The sequence below is a fragment of the Pogonomyrmex barbatus genome, unplaced genomic scaffold (genome assembly GCF_055798465.1).
Source record: "Pogonomyrmex barbatus isolate J1 unplaced genomic scaffold, ASM5579846v1 scaffold8, whole genome shotgun sequence".
Classification (NCBI taxonomy): domain Eukaryota; kingdom Metazoa; phylum Arthropoda; class Insecta; order Hymenoptera; family Formicidae; genus Pogonomyrmex; species Pogonomyrmex barbatus.
This window is the reverse complement of record NW_028297182.1, coordinates 4,512,230-4,528,576: the sequence shown is the minus strand read 5'-3', so window position 1 is coordinate 4,528,576 and position 16,347 is coordinate 4,512,230. Positions and strand designations below refer to the sequence as shown.

General features: G+C 32.5%; 3 protein-coding genes across 3 annotated transcripts; 1 reads left to right on the top strand and 2 right to left on the bottom strand.

Annotated features, from left to right (window-relative positions):
- Nucleotides 1–1,563: 1,563 nt before the first annotated feature.
- LOC105427760 (uncharacterized) lies at nt 1,564–9,142 on the bottom strand. Its single transcript, XM_089084234.1, has 9 exons — nt 5,359–9,142; nt 4,244–4,363; nt 3,995–4,112; nt 3,536–3,796; nt 3,248–3,416; nt 3,086–3,176; nt 2,868–3,004; nt 2,388–2,553; nt 1,564–2,295 (listed from the first exon to the last, which is right to left on the bottom strand). Exons 1-9 carry the CDS (start codon nt 5,500–5,502, stop codon nt 2,197–2,199), a joined length of 1,305 nt encoding a protein of 434 aa, XP_088940360.1. The 5' UTR covers nt 5,503–9,142; the 3' UTR covers nt 1,564–2,196.
- An 82-nt stretch (nt 9,143–9,224) lies between these two features.
- On the top strand, nt 9,225–12,348 carry CycC (cyclin C). Its single transcript, XM_011639659.3, has 6 exons — nt 9,225–9,506; nt 9,589–9,896; nt 9,964–10,070; nt 10,697–10,903; nt 10,993–11,244; nt 11,346–12,348. The coding sequence occupies exons 2-6, from the start codon at nt 9,865–9,867 to the stop codon at nt 11,546–11,548; spliced, it is 801 nt and encodes a 266-aa protein (XP_011637961.1). The 5' UTR covers nt 9,225–9,506; nt 9,589–9,864; the 3' UTR covers nt 11,549–12,348.
- Nucleotides 12,200–15,267, bottom strand: mrn (general transcription factor IIH subunit 4 marionette). The gene is made up of 7 exons (XM_011639658.3): nt 14,364–15,267; nt 13,757–13,881; nt 13,457–13,662; nt 13,204–13,377; nt 13,055–13,141; nt 12,769–12,984; nt 12,200–12,667 (listed from the first exon to the last, which is right to left on the bottom strand). The coding sequence occupies exons 1-7, from the start codon at nt 14,875–14,877 to the stop codon at nt 12,586–12,588; spliced, it is 1,404 nt and encodes a 467-aa protein (XP_011637960.1). The 5' UTR covers nt 14,878–15,267; the 3' UTR covers nt 12,200–12,585.
- Between the last annotated feature and the right edge of the window lie 1,080 nt (nt 15,268–16,347).

Sequence of the window (16,347 nt, the reverse complement as noted above, 5' to 3'; positions counted from 1 at the left end):
TTTTTACGATCATCACACATGCACATGTAAAACGTACAACACACAAATTGCTATTCCAAAACGGAAGTTATCATTGACCGTAATAACACACGACATTCCCGATATCGATGCTTCCTCTCCGGTTCGATGCAATCCGATCGAAATTATTTAAAAGATTCAATTTGAAGGTTGCGAAACTCGACTATATGAGATAAACACGCTTAAGTTAACTTTATTTCTCAACATTGGATTCGGATAATCAAAATCTAAATTTTCTAATTTAATTATTTGCTTCTTTCTTCCCGATTCATGCCCATTTCTACCAACGTAGATTAATTTTGATTTAATTTGATTTAATCTTGATTTAATTTGCTTTTCTTTTTTTCCATTTCGAAAAATTAGAAAAAGATAAAGAATAGATTTAAATCGAAATTAATCTATATAAAGTCAATCTCTCTTCTTTTTCTAATTTTTCGAATAAGAAGAAGAAAAACAAAGTAAATCGAGATTAAAGTTAGAATCCACAATTGGTTAGAAATTGGATATTAGACATCAATTTTAGCGGCTCTAGCGTTATGCGAACTCAAGATCGCCGAAGGAATGTGGACTCGATGCGATTCGCGCATTCCCGCTAATTACATAAAGGCTCGATTACATCAGCCGTCTGAATTGAATGAACTCAACAATCCGCCGTGTTTTTTTTCCCCTTTTGCATCATAGTTGCCTACATCTGTGATTAGATCTCCTCTGGTAAATGAACTAACGATTCGAAATCAGATTCTCGTGTTGCAACGTGTTGACCGAAGCTCTGTTTGTAATCGCTAACGATCGAACGGAACGTTCGTGCCCTCTCAAAAAGGATTTCTAGTAATGAGACGAAAAATATTCTTGATGCATTTAATCTTATCGTTATCTCATGCAATATAAAGCTAAAATCATTTTAAGATTAAATTAATAATTTCTTATTCTTCTGCCTCGAATTAAATATGATTGACATTTTGTCTTGAATTAAGAATAATACGTACAAGTTTAAGCTTGTTTATTCTTGCTTCTTATAGAATAAATCATTGCCCGATATAATGCCCGATAGTAGCGTCAGTATTTGTCAGTGTAAGATTATGCTATTATTTATTGCAATCAAGATCATTTTATTCTAGATTTAAGAATATTCCAATTAAGACTAAAATATTCTGTTCTTTACAATAAATATGATTGATCGATTCTATTTTATGCTAGTTCGAAGAGTAATGGCATTAGATCCAGAAATCTTTTCTGTGGGTGTGCTGATCCAACGTGATCGAGAACCATGTTGGATCGATACGTTATATATTCACGCAATTATACTTATTTAATCGAATAATTAATTAATTCGCTTTTTGACTTTTGCCGGTGTGTCAAAAGGTCGGCTTTGTGTGCTTGTCAGTAACGACGAACCTTGAGATAATCTACTTTACTTGTTCTTTTTACAGCGTTAACTGTTTTTCACGCAAGTATAATTATTTTATGTTATTAATGTGCAGTTGTCTTAATGACATCAATTGTTTTTATCGAGAGTAATTTATGTTTATGGTTACTTACCGCCCGTTAGGTTCTTATAGTTCTTCTCTTTACATAATGAACTTATCGGAATCTTATTAACTTTTTTATGTCTTTTGGATTATTTTATTTGGAAAATATTTCTTATGCGTTACTTCTTGCGAAGTAAGAAGATTGAAGTGAAATGTCTCGATGTCCATTTTTGTCTTTCTATCATCGTCCATTAATCATTGCTAATTAACATATATAACTTTTATTGACATCCTCATATTTCAAATTAATTTTTTTCTCATTATGTCTGCTATTAAATCTGTAGACTATACTTAAAACAAATTTGGACATTAAAATATATTATGTTCAATAATAATATTCAATATTTATATCAATTAATATCTTGATGCCCCGATGTCAGAAAATGATCAATGGTTATACGCAACATTCTTATAATTACATTATTAACATCTTATAAATTATACAAAGAATTCTTCACGATTAAATTATTTAATAAAATCAACTTTTTTAGAAAAAGATGATAACATTCCGACGGTAACAGCTATCCTTGAACTTTTATTAATACACAAATAGAAAAATAAATTTACAACACGTTTCGAAATATATCTTTATTTTCATATGTAATTTTCGCTTAATATCGTTTATCGTTGCTACGCGATAGGATTAATTTTATATGTTTACGAGGGAAAAATATTTTGAATCACTAATTTTATCGTTCGACAATTCAACGTAGTACACTTCTATTCTCTTCTTTTTACCGCAAATTACCTGAACGACGAAAGGGTGGTGAAATATGATACGGCTGCCTGTACCATCTTAAAATTTAAGACGATTATATATTTCCATAGTGCTGTACTTACTAGGTATATAAATTGGAAAAAGCTTTCTCTTATCGTAGCATAATTTTGCATCGACAGCACATATATTTTGCCGGCCGTTAACGTACAAGGCACGAAACACCTGTAAAGTAATATACTCAATAACTGTGTCGATCTCCGTGACATTCTGTACCACAGCATGTTGTATCTAAAAATAATAACCCAATGTATATCTCAACAACGTGCACTCAAATCCTCTTAAATACTTGTCGAAATATTCAAAGCTTTAAAAAAAGAAAAGAAGTAAAAAGCATTTAAAGAAACTATATATAAATTAAGAAGTAAAACAGAACAGAAATTTATCTCGTCTTTATATTTCATATAAAGACGAGATAAATATAATAAAATTTAAAAAAAAAAGTTTTAAATATTCTTTCCCGAGAAATTTATTTTTACCGTGCGGTTTTACGCACGTTCCTTCTACCTTCCTACATTGAATAAATTTGGCCCGTTTATATTTACGCTTTGTAGAATATATCTGTGCTGTGGTCCATTATTCTTTGGCCGGGGTAACTCAAAACGAAGAGATGCATGAATGCACCTATGCTAATCGATACATATCTGATCATCTCTTCTTTATGATCCAATAACGAAATTATCTGTAAAGACGATTAAATTCCGGATTGATTGAAGTGGAAACGGGAAGTGATTTGAATTTAAATTAAATGCGAAATGCTCACTTGAATTCCGAGGAGACTCATAATGATGATAGTAATGAAGAGCAACATGAACGAGTACAGTGCGAAGAAAGAATCCAACATACGGACAAATCTGCAACGAGATACATCGAACGGACAAATGCGAACGTTGCACGTGGTGCGGGCAAATAATTCAGAACTCACTTGAGGCTCAGCTGATGTTTCCGCAAGAGAAGCACCAGTTCGCAATAGATTTCGTCATCTTTATTGTGCAACACGTAGACCGTCGGCTCGTGTTTGTTGCAAATCATCCCGGCGGAGCTACCATTCTTTTCCGAACTTATTCCCGAGGTCAGATTTTCTAGTCGGTGCCTTTGAAAACCACGATCAGAATCTTATCTCGCGGCACACGATCAAGGGGATCCAGGTAAAACGAAAAGAGGCTCTCCTTTAAAATATAAATTAAGATTCTCGGAGGAACGAGTGAGGATACGATACCCGATAGCGGCGAACAGGCGTGTTGCGCAAACGCCATGTAGATCGTGTCGGTTATTACCATGACGCTCATAGTTATTACAGTCGTCAAATATGAATGGAGCAATACGGGGTAGTAGTACACCTCCCTGTCGAAGCTGTAGTCGATATCGAAGAGGTATTTGTGGGGGCGCGATTTATTGAGAGGCTTGAGGAGATCCAATAATTGCGGCGTTATTGGTATCAACATATAAAGGCTCGTCAATGAATAAATGAGAACTGCAAGTCGCATTATTATTACGGTGTAAAGTCTCACATCGGGCGAGTAAACGATAATTCTGCATTATTTATTATCGCGTTACTTAGATAGATCGGATGCGTTGTGCAAATTCACGATGATACGCGTGAAAAGTGAGCGCGATACGTATGTCAAGTATGCCGTGTCGGCCTTAAAATGATACGAAGGTGATTTATTACCGGCATAACTTATCGTTATTTTCCTTCCTATGATAGCATACTCGTGCATAATCTGTATCTCCAAGGAATGCGTAAAAATGCGCCAGTGATAGTCGATAAGCGATAATAATCGTTGTATCTAAGAAGCGATGAAAACAAAACAGTAGAATACAATTCGCAATCCTTACGACTTTTATTTATTTATTTATTTATTTATTTATTTTTTTTTCTAATAAGGGAAGCGGAAGATCGCAACTCGCGAAATCTTACGTCTTTGTTATTAAGAACTAGGACGAACAGTTTAACGTAACCGCCGATTGTAATCAGCATCGTGATGACGCATTCGCAGTCCTCGGTCAAATCACTCCACGTTTCAGCTAGTTTTACAAACTGAAAATCGGCAGTAATAATTGCGAACACCTCTGCGCACCTTTAACGTTTCCATCACCTACCTGCATTAAAAGCAATATAAATAACCGACATGTACAAAATGTCAATCGCGATAAAATGATTTTTTTATCTTTGATAATTGATATAGATAAGAGACAAATTATAAATAAAGATAAGCCAATTTCATACTAATCAAATTTTTTTTCATATTTTAATCAAATTTTGAGAGTCAATATTTTTTCTTTAATAAATTATATCTAATTATAAATAATATTTCTATTAAGAAGAAAAACTAAGGAAATTAACCAAAGAAGAGATCTAGAATACTATTACATATTTTCACAAATGATGTTGATTAATTATTTACTCGGATGACAATGATATCTTGAAGAAACATCTTTACAGATACATCTTAAATATTAATAAGAGATTTAAAAGTTGTTTTCAAGATTTCTTAAAAGAAAAAAGAATTCATTTAAAAACTCGAAAAAGTTGTATTTAAAATGATTTTAATTGATTAAATATTTACATATGCGCCATTAGAAAGTGATAATGACGCAAGATGACTTGCAGCACAGATTAGGTCAGATGCATAATTTTATTGGCCACGTGAAAAAGTGATAATGACGGATAATGAATTTTTAATATTTAATTGATATGAAAGAAAAATACACACACACACACACACACACACACACACACACACACACACACACACACACACGTGCATTTAAATTCTTTCCTGTGCTAAGTATGAATATTTAAGATATTTCAGATATTTTATAAATTTTGGAAGGCGACTTCCATGAAATTAATGCTGCCTACTCCTTGGATCTAAAATAAACCGCACATATGCCAACCACGTGAAAATCTCTCTCTCTCTCTCTCTCTCTCTCTCTCTCTCTCTCTCTCTCTCTCTCTCTCTCTCTCTTGCAATTTTATTTGCCTGACAGTTTTCGCACGAACACACAAAAAAAAAAACAATGGGAATTTACCTCGAGAAAGCCGATGCTGAAAATAAAAGACGTTATTATAGTCGGCAAAAGTATCTTCATAAATCTACTTTGCGTCGGCCAACCGCCGAGTTTCGACATGAAAATCTTATTAATATTGTAATAGCGTTTCACAGCCGACTGCATTTTTCCAACTTGGCCGGCCTTTTGTTCAGTTCTCCTCCAGGATCGAGTTTTCCAAATGGGGCTCTCTATGCCCGAATAGTATATCGCGCTAATAACGCGTTACGACATCACACGCTAACGTCGTCCGCGACAATCGCGGATTGTCAGAATCATCCGGTCGTCCGCCACGCGTCTCTCCCACGCTCCTCGTATTTCTTACTCCTCATTGTCCTCCAGATCGAAAAAAAAAGAAGACGTTACAAAAAAAATTATACTTCGCGTAACGTCAATCGCCGCGGTGACACACGTCCACGTGTCTTTCCCCCCTCCCCTTCCCCGGGTTGACTCGCGATCGTATCAAGTATTCCGTCTCGCTTCCCCTTCTTTTACTTTTTTTTTCTTTCTTTCCGCGCGATACCGTATGATTTCTAATATGAGTGTCATGCCGATAACTGCAAGATAAGCGTAACAGGAAAGTCGAATGACACGAGAAGCCGCGCGATATAAGCCAAATAAACCGCAGCGTTCACGAAAGAAGATTCACGTAACACGAGGGGACACACATGTGCCGTCGTAAAAAGAGTCCAGCCGATAAATAATTTATTTTTATAATTCTTCGGTGTTTCATCCCGAATGTTATTATCGTTCGGATTTCATGTATCGCGTCTGCCGCGATCTAGTAACGAATTGTGTCCGTATCCGTAGCCGAACAAAACAAGAATTTCGTTTTAAAGATAAATCCGAAAGGATAAAGAAATAAAGATAAATAAAGGCAAACAAATGTCCGAAAAACAAGATAATCCAGACATCTTTTTTCTTTGAAAAAGAAAAGAAAAGAAAGATATACGTGATAATGTGTAAAATTTCCAAGAGGAAAAGAGCGTGGTTATTATAAGGCAAAGTATTACACAGAATCGTTCGAGATCTTTTTTTTGTAAATTATTACAAGATATAAGAAATAAGATACGAGATATAAGAATGTTTTGAATGGCGATTCTGAACGCCAAGATTCCAGATTGCTTTAATTTATTGCTATAAGATATATCGATTTTTAAAATTAATATTATCTTTATTAATTCTGGATGACCGGGAAATAGAATACCTAATTATTAAAAAATACTGAAAGAAGTAAAATAATGTAATGTATTCTTTTTACATCAAACCGTATATATTTAGTCAAAAGTATGCACATATCTGGATATTATTCACGAGTAGTACTCAGAGAGGTAATATTTCGCGTCAAGTTCATATGCAAAAAATTCGTAGAATGGTGGCGTGTCATTCGTGACTTTACATACACGAGTTGTTGAGATAAACTCATATTTTGATGTCTCAGCAATACTAAATCAATAAAATTCTAACTAGATCAACAGTTAGGACTTAAGTTATAAAAATGTTTAATTTTTTTCTCCCACATTCTCCTACGAGCAGAGATATCGCAATGCAAAGTTCAAAAGTCTGTTTTTTTATCGCTGCACTAGATTGCACTAAAACTTTCTTTCTTGTTTCACCAAAGCTTTACATATATGTCTGCTTTATTTTAAGTGTCTTTAGTTTTTTCTTCCACGCGTCCGACGAACAAAGATATCGCAATGCAAAGTCCAAAAATCTGTTTTTTTATCGCTACACTAGATTGCACTAAAATTTTTGTTCCTGTTTTCACCAAACTTTAAATATATGCCTGTTTCATTTTAAGTATAACAAGTATATAAATGTTTAAATATAAAAAAACAAATCTTAAGTGTATGTAAATTTTTAAATAAGAAATATTCAGTGTGACTTTTTTACCTTTGACCCGTCAGTGTAGAATTTATTTCAAGACAGCGCTTGTAACATTCATTTTTTGACTTTGAAAGATGTTTTTTAAGAAGTAAAGGTTAATATTGATAAGTTTTGCAAGTCATAAATCATAAAAAAGAAATTATAAAATATGCTGAAACAGCATACTTTTAATTTGTCTTTGCTAATTGTAAAATAGATAATAATATCAAAAGTAAATATTTATAATTTAAAGATTAATAAATTACTTATGCGATGTTCTGTCAAAAGTTTCTACCATTAAAAAAAAAAGTAATCCAATTTCGTAAATGAATCTAAATAGAATACGATATAAATAAATCGTAAAAGTTTTATTGCTTTTCTAAAGAAATAATTTATTTTATAAATATTCGTTATATTTGGATCATCACACAATTATATTATTTTATCAAGGATTTCACTGTAAGTTCTGAATTGTATAAATTTGTCTTACGATCAAATTAACTTGTTACGCCTGTTAAAACCACTAATTAATTATAAAAAATATGAAAGGTACACTCATGTGCAATAATGTAATTTATCAAATTAAATAAAATATTGTAATAAATAAAACATTAAAACAAACCTTAAAGTAAATAAAATATTGTACAAAATAAATTTCAATAATTCATTATTTTTATAATTTGTTACTTTATTAATGTATTATTTGCTAAATTTAAATCTGCAAATCAGATTTAAAATTTGTCCCTACATATTTTTGAAAATAGTAATATTTTAATTTTTTATTTATTTATTGTGTAACAAAAAGTCATGTATATTATAATAAAATAACAATATGTGTATGTATATATATTAATACAACCTGGATGTAGAAATTTTCATACATACATTAATTCATGTTAAATCCGTTTTACACAATTTAGGATCCGTGGCAGAGTACAATTGTATGATATACAGGATGTTTCAAAAGTCGAGGTCAATCATTCGAAAAGTAAATAGCGATCCAAAAATAAAAAGGAAAATTGATACGAACACAAAAATATATTATTTTCAAATGATCGTCATTTTTACATTGAAATTTAAAATTGCTTTGCTTTCGAATTTTTTGATCAAAATTGAAAAAAGAGATGGTTTTTATAAGTTTTATAACGTAATTAAATCAAATCAAAGTTGTGGGCTGTTTTAGGATTATTCGGGATGCACAACTATGGAATCTTGATCTCTGTTAAGAAATGTTAAACGAGTTATATGCATCGGGCTTCAATGCATTCTATATAAAACAGCCTGTAACTTTTAATTTTAATTATGTTATAAAATTTATAAAGACAATTTCTTTTTTCAATTTCAAAAAAATTTGAAAGAAAAACAATTTGAAATTTTAACATAAAAATAGCGATAATTCGAAAACAACGCATTTCTAGATTTATATTCATATCAACTTTTTTTCTTGCTTTTGGATTCCCAATCATCTCTCGAATGATTAATTAATCTCTATTTTTGAAATATCCTGTATGTGTACACACACCACACACACCACACACACCACACACCACACACACACACACACACACACACACACACACACACGCGCGCGCGCGCGCGCGCGCGCATACACAAGTATAATATATTCGATTTTACGGATGACTATAAATTGATCTCAATTTGCAATATTAAATCTTTTATACAAAAAAACCTTTGTATATACAACGTCGAGCGCGTTGTTAGCATATTTTTTTACTATTTATCAATGACTCAACTAATTACTAGTTGTTAATTATAAATAATAATTAGAAATCATTCCTATTATTATCATAATTACTCTTATCGCTTATTTGCTCAAGACTAATTATCATTCGCGTTAAACAATATTCGAATCATATTCTCCATTACAGTCACAATGTGTTTTACAGAGGGCGTGAGCATACAGGGGATAAAACGAACTACAAAATTGTCGATAACGAAGAGGAAATGTCATACGGTCGACAACTAGCGGGAGTGCGTTCCAAAACTCATCAAAAAAAAAAAAAAAAAACTCCATCCTGATCAAATCTCGAGTAATTAAATCGCCGATTCAACCGGCAGAATTGCTTGCAGCGAAATTTCTATCCGTTATCACTAATCTAGTCTCTTCTCTTGTTCCATACGTTAAACAACAATTGAAATTTACAACTGTACCCGCATTAACGAAATAGGACTACTACTTGGCGAATCATTCGCCGATCGATAGATTTTCTAGAGGATTCATTATCCCGCATCTTTCCACGCATGTAACGCATATTTGTATACGCATACGATAACAGAGTGAAAGCCGTTTCTACTTGTTCCTTGACATTGCTATTAATGTTTCAGAATTTGAACAATTATTTTCTACACGAGATATATACCCGGTCACGAAAAACATCAAGGATCCTGATCTCGAGCGTGGAGAGAAGAAATTCGGGAGACGAGGTTCGTCGCTTTTCGTCGATCATTCACGAGAATCACGAAGCAGGTTCGAAATGGAAAATGCGAGGAAATAATTATTTCACGCATCCAACGTAACAGACGCTCAAGACCTCTGATCTGCACAGGACAATTTAGCACTTTGACACGTTAAAATTTACAGGCGAATAATTTGATTATAGCATGGCCGGGAATTTTTGGCAGAGCTCGCATCAGTAAGTTTGCAAATCGCGACAAGATCCTAATGAATGTAATTTTCACGAGGTTTTCTATTTTCCACAGTCAACAGTGGTTATTGGATAAACAGGATTTAATCAGAGAGCGCCAACATGATCTATCGGTACTAACGGAAGAGGAATACCAGAAGATATTTATTTTCTTCTCGAGCAGTAAGTTGAAATATGTGGCTGTGGGATTTGTAAACTTCAAAGTATACCTGTTAAAACGTCTCTGTTGATATTTCTAGTAGATTGTTAATCTTGTGAATTATAATACAAAGTTAAAAATATCTAGCAAACAAATTGCCTGTAATATGGCAACAAATTAATAGCAGACATCCTCAGAATATGCGATAAATGCAGTGGCAGTTTCCACTAGTTGATACTAAATAGTATATTTGTATTAAATGATTTTGTGGTGAAAATAATAGCACTGCTAGTGCAAATAATAGCAATGATATGTATCAAAGACACCATACAGATACCATATAGAATGACATTTGCTCTCTTTTTTTGTTTAACGAACTAAGTTAATTAGAGCACAAATATGCAATTTCATATGTGTATCAATTGACTGCCTATAAACTAAGCCAATATCATTCCAATAAATTCCAATTGGTCTTTTTCTATGTCAATTTTGCAATATTAAATGATTCAGTACATAAATTAAAATTAAAGTGAAATTAATTAAAATAATTGAAGTAATCTATGTTTGGCCGCATGATTCTCATTATAACATACATTCTTATGTGATGTAATTACTTGTAATTACATGTATGCATAATTCCTGTCACTAGTGATACAGATGATAGGCGAACAATTAAAATTGAGACAACAAGTGATAGCCACTGCGACAGTTTATTTTAAAAGGTTTTATGCACGCAATAGCTTAAAATGCATAGATCCTCTATTATTAGCTCCTACCACAGTCTTTCTTGCATCGAAAGTAGAAGAATTTGGAGTAATTTCTAACACTAGACTGATATCGACAATGGGAAGTGTAAGTAAGTTCCATGATATACTGCTATCCACTGTTATATCGATGTTCAATATACATTTAAACAAATATTTATTTGATCCCTTTATTTCCCAGTTAAGAACAAATTTGCATATGCGTATTCGCAAGATTTTCCATATCGCACAAATCATATTTTGGAATGCGAGTTTTATCTTTTGGAACATTTGGATTGTTGTTTAATAGTATATCAACCATATCGCCCTTTATTAACATTAATTCAGGATGTAGGATCAGACGATCAGCTACTTCCGCTTGCGTGGCGTATTATCAATGATAGTCTAAGAACAGATGTGTGTTTGTTATATCCACCTTATCAAATAGCTATCGGTAAGATACAAATAATCATTTGTTTTATCGGTCATGTTATCGATATTCTGTCGATAGTATCATGAGGAAACATCAAAAGAATTCTTATTTTTTTTTCACAGGCTGTTTGCAAATAGCTTGTGTGATATTACAGAAGGATCTCAAATCGTGGTTTGCAGAATTAAACGCAGATATGGAAAAGATTCAAGAAATAGCACGGTATATAATCAATCTGTACGAATTGTGGAAGAAGTATGACGAGAAAAATGAGATGCCGGCTATACTAGCTAAAATGCCAAAACCAAAAGCAGCGCCACAACGTTGACAGCAAGCTCTTGATTCTTCAAATGTTTGGGACTCGTGCTGACGCGGTAAAATGCTTCAATTAAAGATCCATTCTTTTTCTCAAATATGTCACTATTGGAGATACATAGAGTTGCTAAAACGAATATCATTCTGCATAAAATTTGTCTCCATACGTCCATACGTGAGAGAAGAATATGTTCTGAAATAGTTCAGATAATAATGCATTATTTAATATTTCTATATTTAATGCTCGATATAGCGCATGATCGATTATGAACAATTGAATAATTATAATATAATCCAATATTCTTCTTATTAAGGATACAATGAACTACCAATTATAGTTTTATCTGCTGTCTTTTGTCATCTGTATACGATAACTGTCGATTCAAATTATAAATGTAATGCTGCTATATTTGCAAGAGAAATGTTAATTTACGCTATATCAAGATTCGAATATATTAATAGTGTTTTCGAATGCAATGGATTTTGATTCGGATTATACTATCATAGTATATTTTCTGCTCTAAAACTAAAACATAAGATATGAGCACTGCAAAAAGGAGGAACGAAAAAAGTGAGTGTAGGAAGTGCTATGATGGCATTAATCCTGGATCAAAATCTATCGCAATTAAAAATGCTAGTTGGTGTTAAGATATTAAGTTGACGATTTTATTCCGATGTGAAATTTATTTATTGGTGTAAGAAATGGTGATAGATTTGAATATGATAAATCAAATTGTCGAATAATTTTCTCCTCATTGTATAAATTTTATAATTGGAGTAGGAATAAAACAGATAACATTAAATATCTAGAAACTTTTTTTCATTAATTCAATATCACACTTGTTGCATCATCAAAACCTAGTCCGACCTGAGAGAGCTTTGGCATTGATTTAAAAGAAGTTATTTCTTCAATCTATGTCAAGAATGCTACATTCTCCAGTTTTTCTAGGCACTTTTTTGGAACGATATTTTTTTTGTAATATTAATCGCTATTTAAAAAACAAAACAACGTATATAAAATACTTATAACTAAATCTTGATAACCGAACATTAACTTGAGCCTTTTGAATATCGTTTCCAAAACTTTTTTACATCATCATGGCCGGCTTTAGTAACTACCATGGTTCTTTTTCTAAAATAAGAAATATATTTCATTACTAATTACAGTATTTGTTACGAAATTTATAATGAATGTTTAAAAAAAAAAAACAATTGAGTTTTAATCACAGTTACCTTTCACTTTGCCAAATTAGTACTCCAGTTGAGACGGCATGATCCCTAAGAACCTCGAAATCAGTTTGCGAAAGAAATTGACTATACAAAACTCCTTCACTGAATAAAAATCTATTTCTTTCATTTTCCCACAGCTTAATTTGGTCTACAATAGTAGGTGGCAATATAGGTGGCCCTGCTTCTATCATTTGACTATGTGCATGTTGTTGCAAATAGCTATTGATATAAAACTGGTATATATAAACATTTTTTATATAACTATTTCAAACATTAGCATCGTACATACCCAACTATTTGAGAAGCCGTTATTCCACTTTTTAATGCTTGTCTTACTGAATCTCTTGTTAATATTGATACAACTACATTCGGAAATCTGCACATACAATTAACCATAAATATTTAAGTCTGTATATTTTGTATATATGTTATGTTTACCTGTACAACATTTCGCAAAAAAGTCCAAGTAACGCAACTTGCAAATTGGAGTTTGTATAAGCATAAACACGATAATTTGTTTCCACAATTATATATCCTTCTTTATCTGTATCTCTACTTAATGGTTTAGTTTCACCAGTAGCGATATTTAATGCTAATCGTGTTGGATAAAACCTTGCAACATAAATTAATGGGGATATCAATAAGTTTGAATGATTTTTCAAATAACAGGTATCATTTTATTTATATTTACCTTCCTGCTTTGCGCTTTCGTTGATATACAAGTCCAAATTCTCTTAAATGTTGTAAGAATGTCAAGAGCCCTTCGGACATACCTTCGGTACTGTAATCTTTACCGAGAGTGGAAAAATTTAATTGAAACAGGAAGGTAAGGCACTCTACTAAATCAAGACCGCGTGCCTCAATTGTATCAAGATATTGTAGAATAAAATACCATACCTACAAGCAAAATATTTGTGATAGATAAAACTAAAAAATGTTTACTAGTATGCCAAAAAAATATATTACTGATAAAGCTTGTAATGAAACTGACTTGTGAAGCTGTATCTAAAAGCAAAAATTGAAAACCAGCTTGTGTTATAACTGGACTTCCGTCAGCTTCGTCTCTTTTCATCAAACCAGCATGTAGAAGGATCCTTACAGCATCAGCAGATATACCTATTGTAATATTATAAAATATACTAAATATGTTAAAGATTTCCAACCTTTCCTCATTGATATGAAATATAATTACAAAATAATCCAGAATAAGGATGTGCTTCAGAAACAAGTTATACCCGAATAGGAAATATTGAAAGCATATATATATATATATATATATATATATATATACATCTTATTTTTTTCACATTAATACATGGTGTGTACAATACATGTCGGCACAAAATTTCAAAATTGTTGACAGAAGAAATGGCCATAAATATATATTTCAGGAAACTCCTGGTCAAAGATTGGAATGTTCTCTTTGCAAAAAAATCACATTGTTATATACATACCTAAAGACAATAATTTATTTTAAATAACTTCTTATAAATATGGCAGGACATAGAAATTTTATGCGGTGTTATTTTACAATATGCTTCCTTTTATACAATTCTGATAGATACATTTTCAAGAAAAGAATCAAGAAAGAATCTTACCCTCTTGCTGCTGGGATCCAACCATATAGTGCAAGACGCATTCCCACCTTTCCAGCGCATAAGAATCCAGGAAGGCTACATCTCGCGGCTTGCTGTCAGTCTCCAACTGATTGGACATGGTCCATGGTTTGCCGCCTCCTAGCAGCACGATCTTCAGATTTTTCTTGAACGTATTGTTCAAGATCCAGCCTGGTAGTCCACCGGGTATAGATGCTTCCTTCCACACAAATAACTCATTCAGTACTTGCACCACCTTCTGGTGCTCCTCGAAGTAGAGTTTTGAGCACCAAGATGCTATAACCGCTTGCGGCACTGGCTGTTCAACGAACAGCAGCCTCATAACGTAATGTTTGGCGATGACTGGCAACTCGCGGAACACGGCCAGGCATATAGGCGGCTTATGATACAACTTGTTCAGAGTCTCGGGAGTACGTGATTTTAAATACTCATGCAGATTCTTGCATTGCAGGCCGTTCGGCCGTAACAAGTTTTTGCCGCTTATCGTGTTAGACATGATGCGTCGATCAGCCGAACAAAACGTCACTATGCAATTTCAATGTATAAACAATCCCCTCGACGCAATCGCCATCCCGGTTTCGTTCCTTCGGTATATAAACACAAACGCGTTCGTTGAACGTTTGACATGTAAGAGAGATGTCGGTCAGAATTTTGTATGACAGGTACTATTTTTATTGTAAATAAATGTTCCGGAATTTATTTTATATTCAGTCCCTTAAATTTATTGCTTTGTGAGATGGTATTTATTATAAAAAAATTGTCTACATATCGTGTTTGTTGTGGTTACAACACGGTTTATTTTGTTTTACACTTGTGCCGGAACATTTTACGCTCACGAAAAGAATACATCGACATGAAAAAAAGATTGAATAGAGAAGAAACGTGAACGTCGTACAGCGTCCTCTCTCGCGGGTGACTGATATGATTAAAACATTTGAATGCAATTTTACGATCGATAATATATCTTCCGATAATAAAAGAATCTTCATTATCGATCAATCGTTTTATATATCTCGTCTAATCAATTAATAAAAATATATTTCTAAATATATTTTAACAAGATGTTTCTTTTATATCTATTTCTAGTGTAAATTAATTTACATAATCTCTGTGTAATTTACTCTTTATTTTTTTCCAATTTTTAAAATATCTTTAAAATGTCTATTTTAAGATATGTTTTTATTATATCCATGCAAATAATAACATATAAAATATACAGTTATGTCGATAATATTTACGCTTATTTATGAAGCGTCCATATAATATAATAATAAATTTTGAAACAAATTTTTTTTTCTCGTTTCAAGTGATAAGAAAATATAATAACAATCATATCTATGTTAATAAAAAAATAATATTACTTGTATAATTTGATAAATTAATCATCAATTATATTAATTAGAGTTTAATTAAAACTAAGTGCTCGTTATAAATTCCAAGTATTTCACTACATTCGGCGAAAAATATACTATAAGATATTAATCTCATCGAATTAATGTTGAATCAATTAAAAATTAGCGCCGATACTTAGAATTTTCATTATAATATTTATATATACTTTTATATATTTTGCTGTTCAAATTCTATAAGATACATCAATTTAAGTTATCTGTATCATCATATTATTTTTCACAATAAATATAATTTACGATTTATGCGTTAGATTTTACACTCATGCATAGGCACGAGATATATTTTGATCTCCGATTGTAGTTGAAAACATCAACGGAATCTGAAGTTCTCGTGCTTCTCGTTCATATTCGTCATCCCGGTTTCACAGTCAATGACTTCACCATCACGTTGCGCCGGTGGAGAACGGTGGAGGACGGTGTCGTGCTCCGCATATGCCATCTTCCATCGAGAGAGAAAGAGGGGAAGAGAGAGAGAGAGAGAGAGAGAGAGAGAAAGAGAGAGAGAGAGAGAGAGAGAGAGAGAGAGAGAGAGAGAGAGAGAGAGAGAGAGAGAG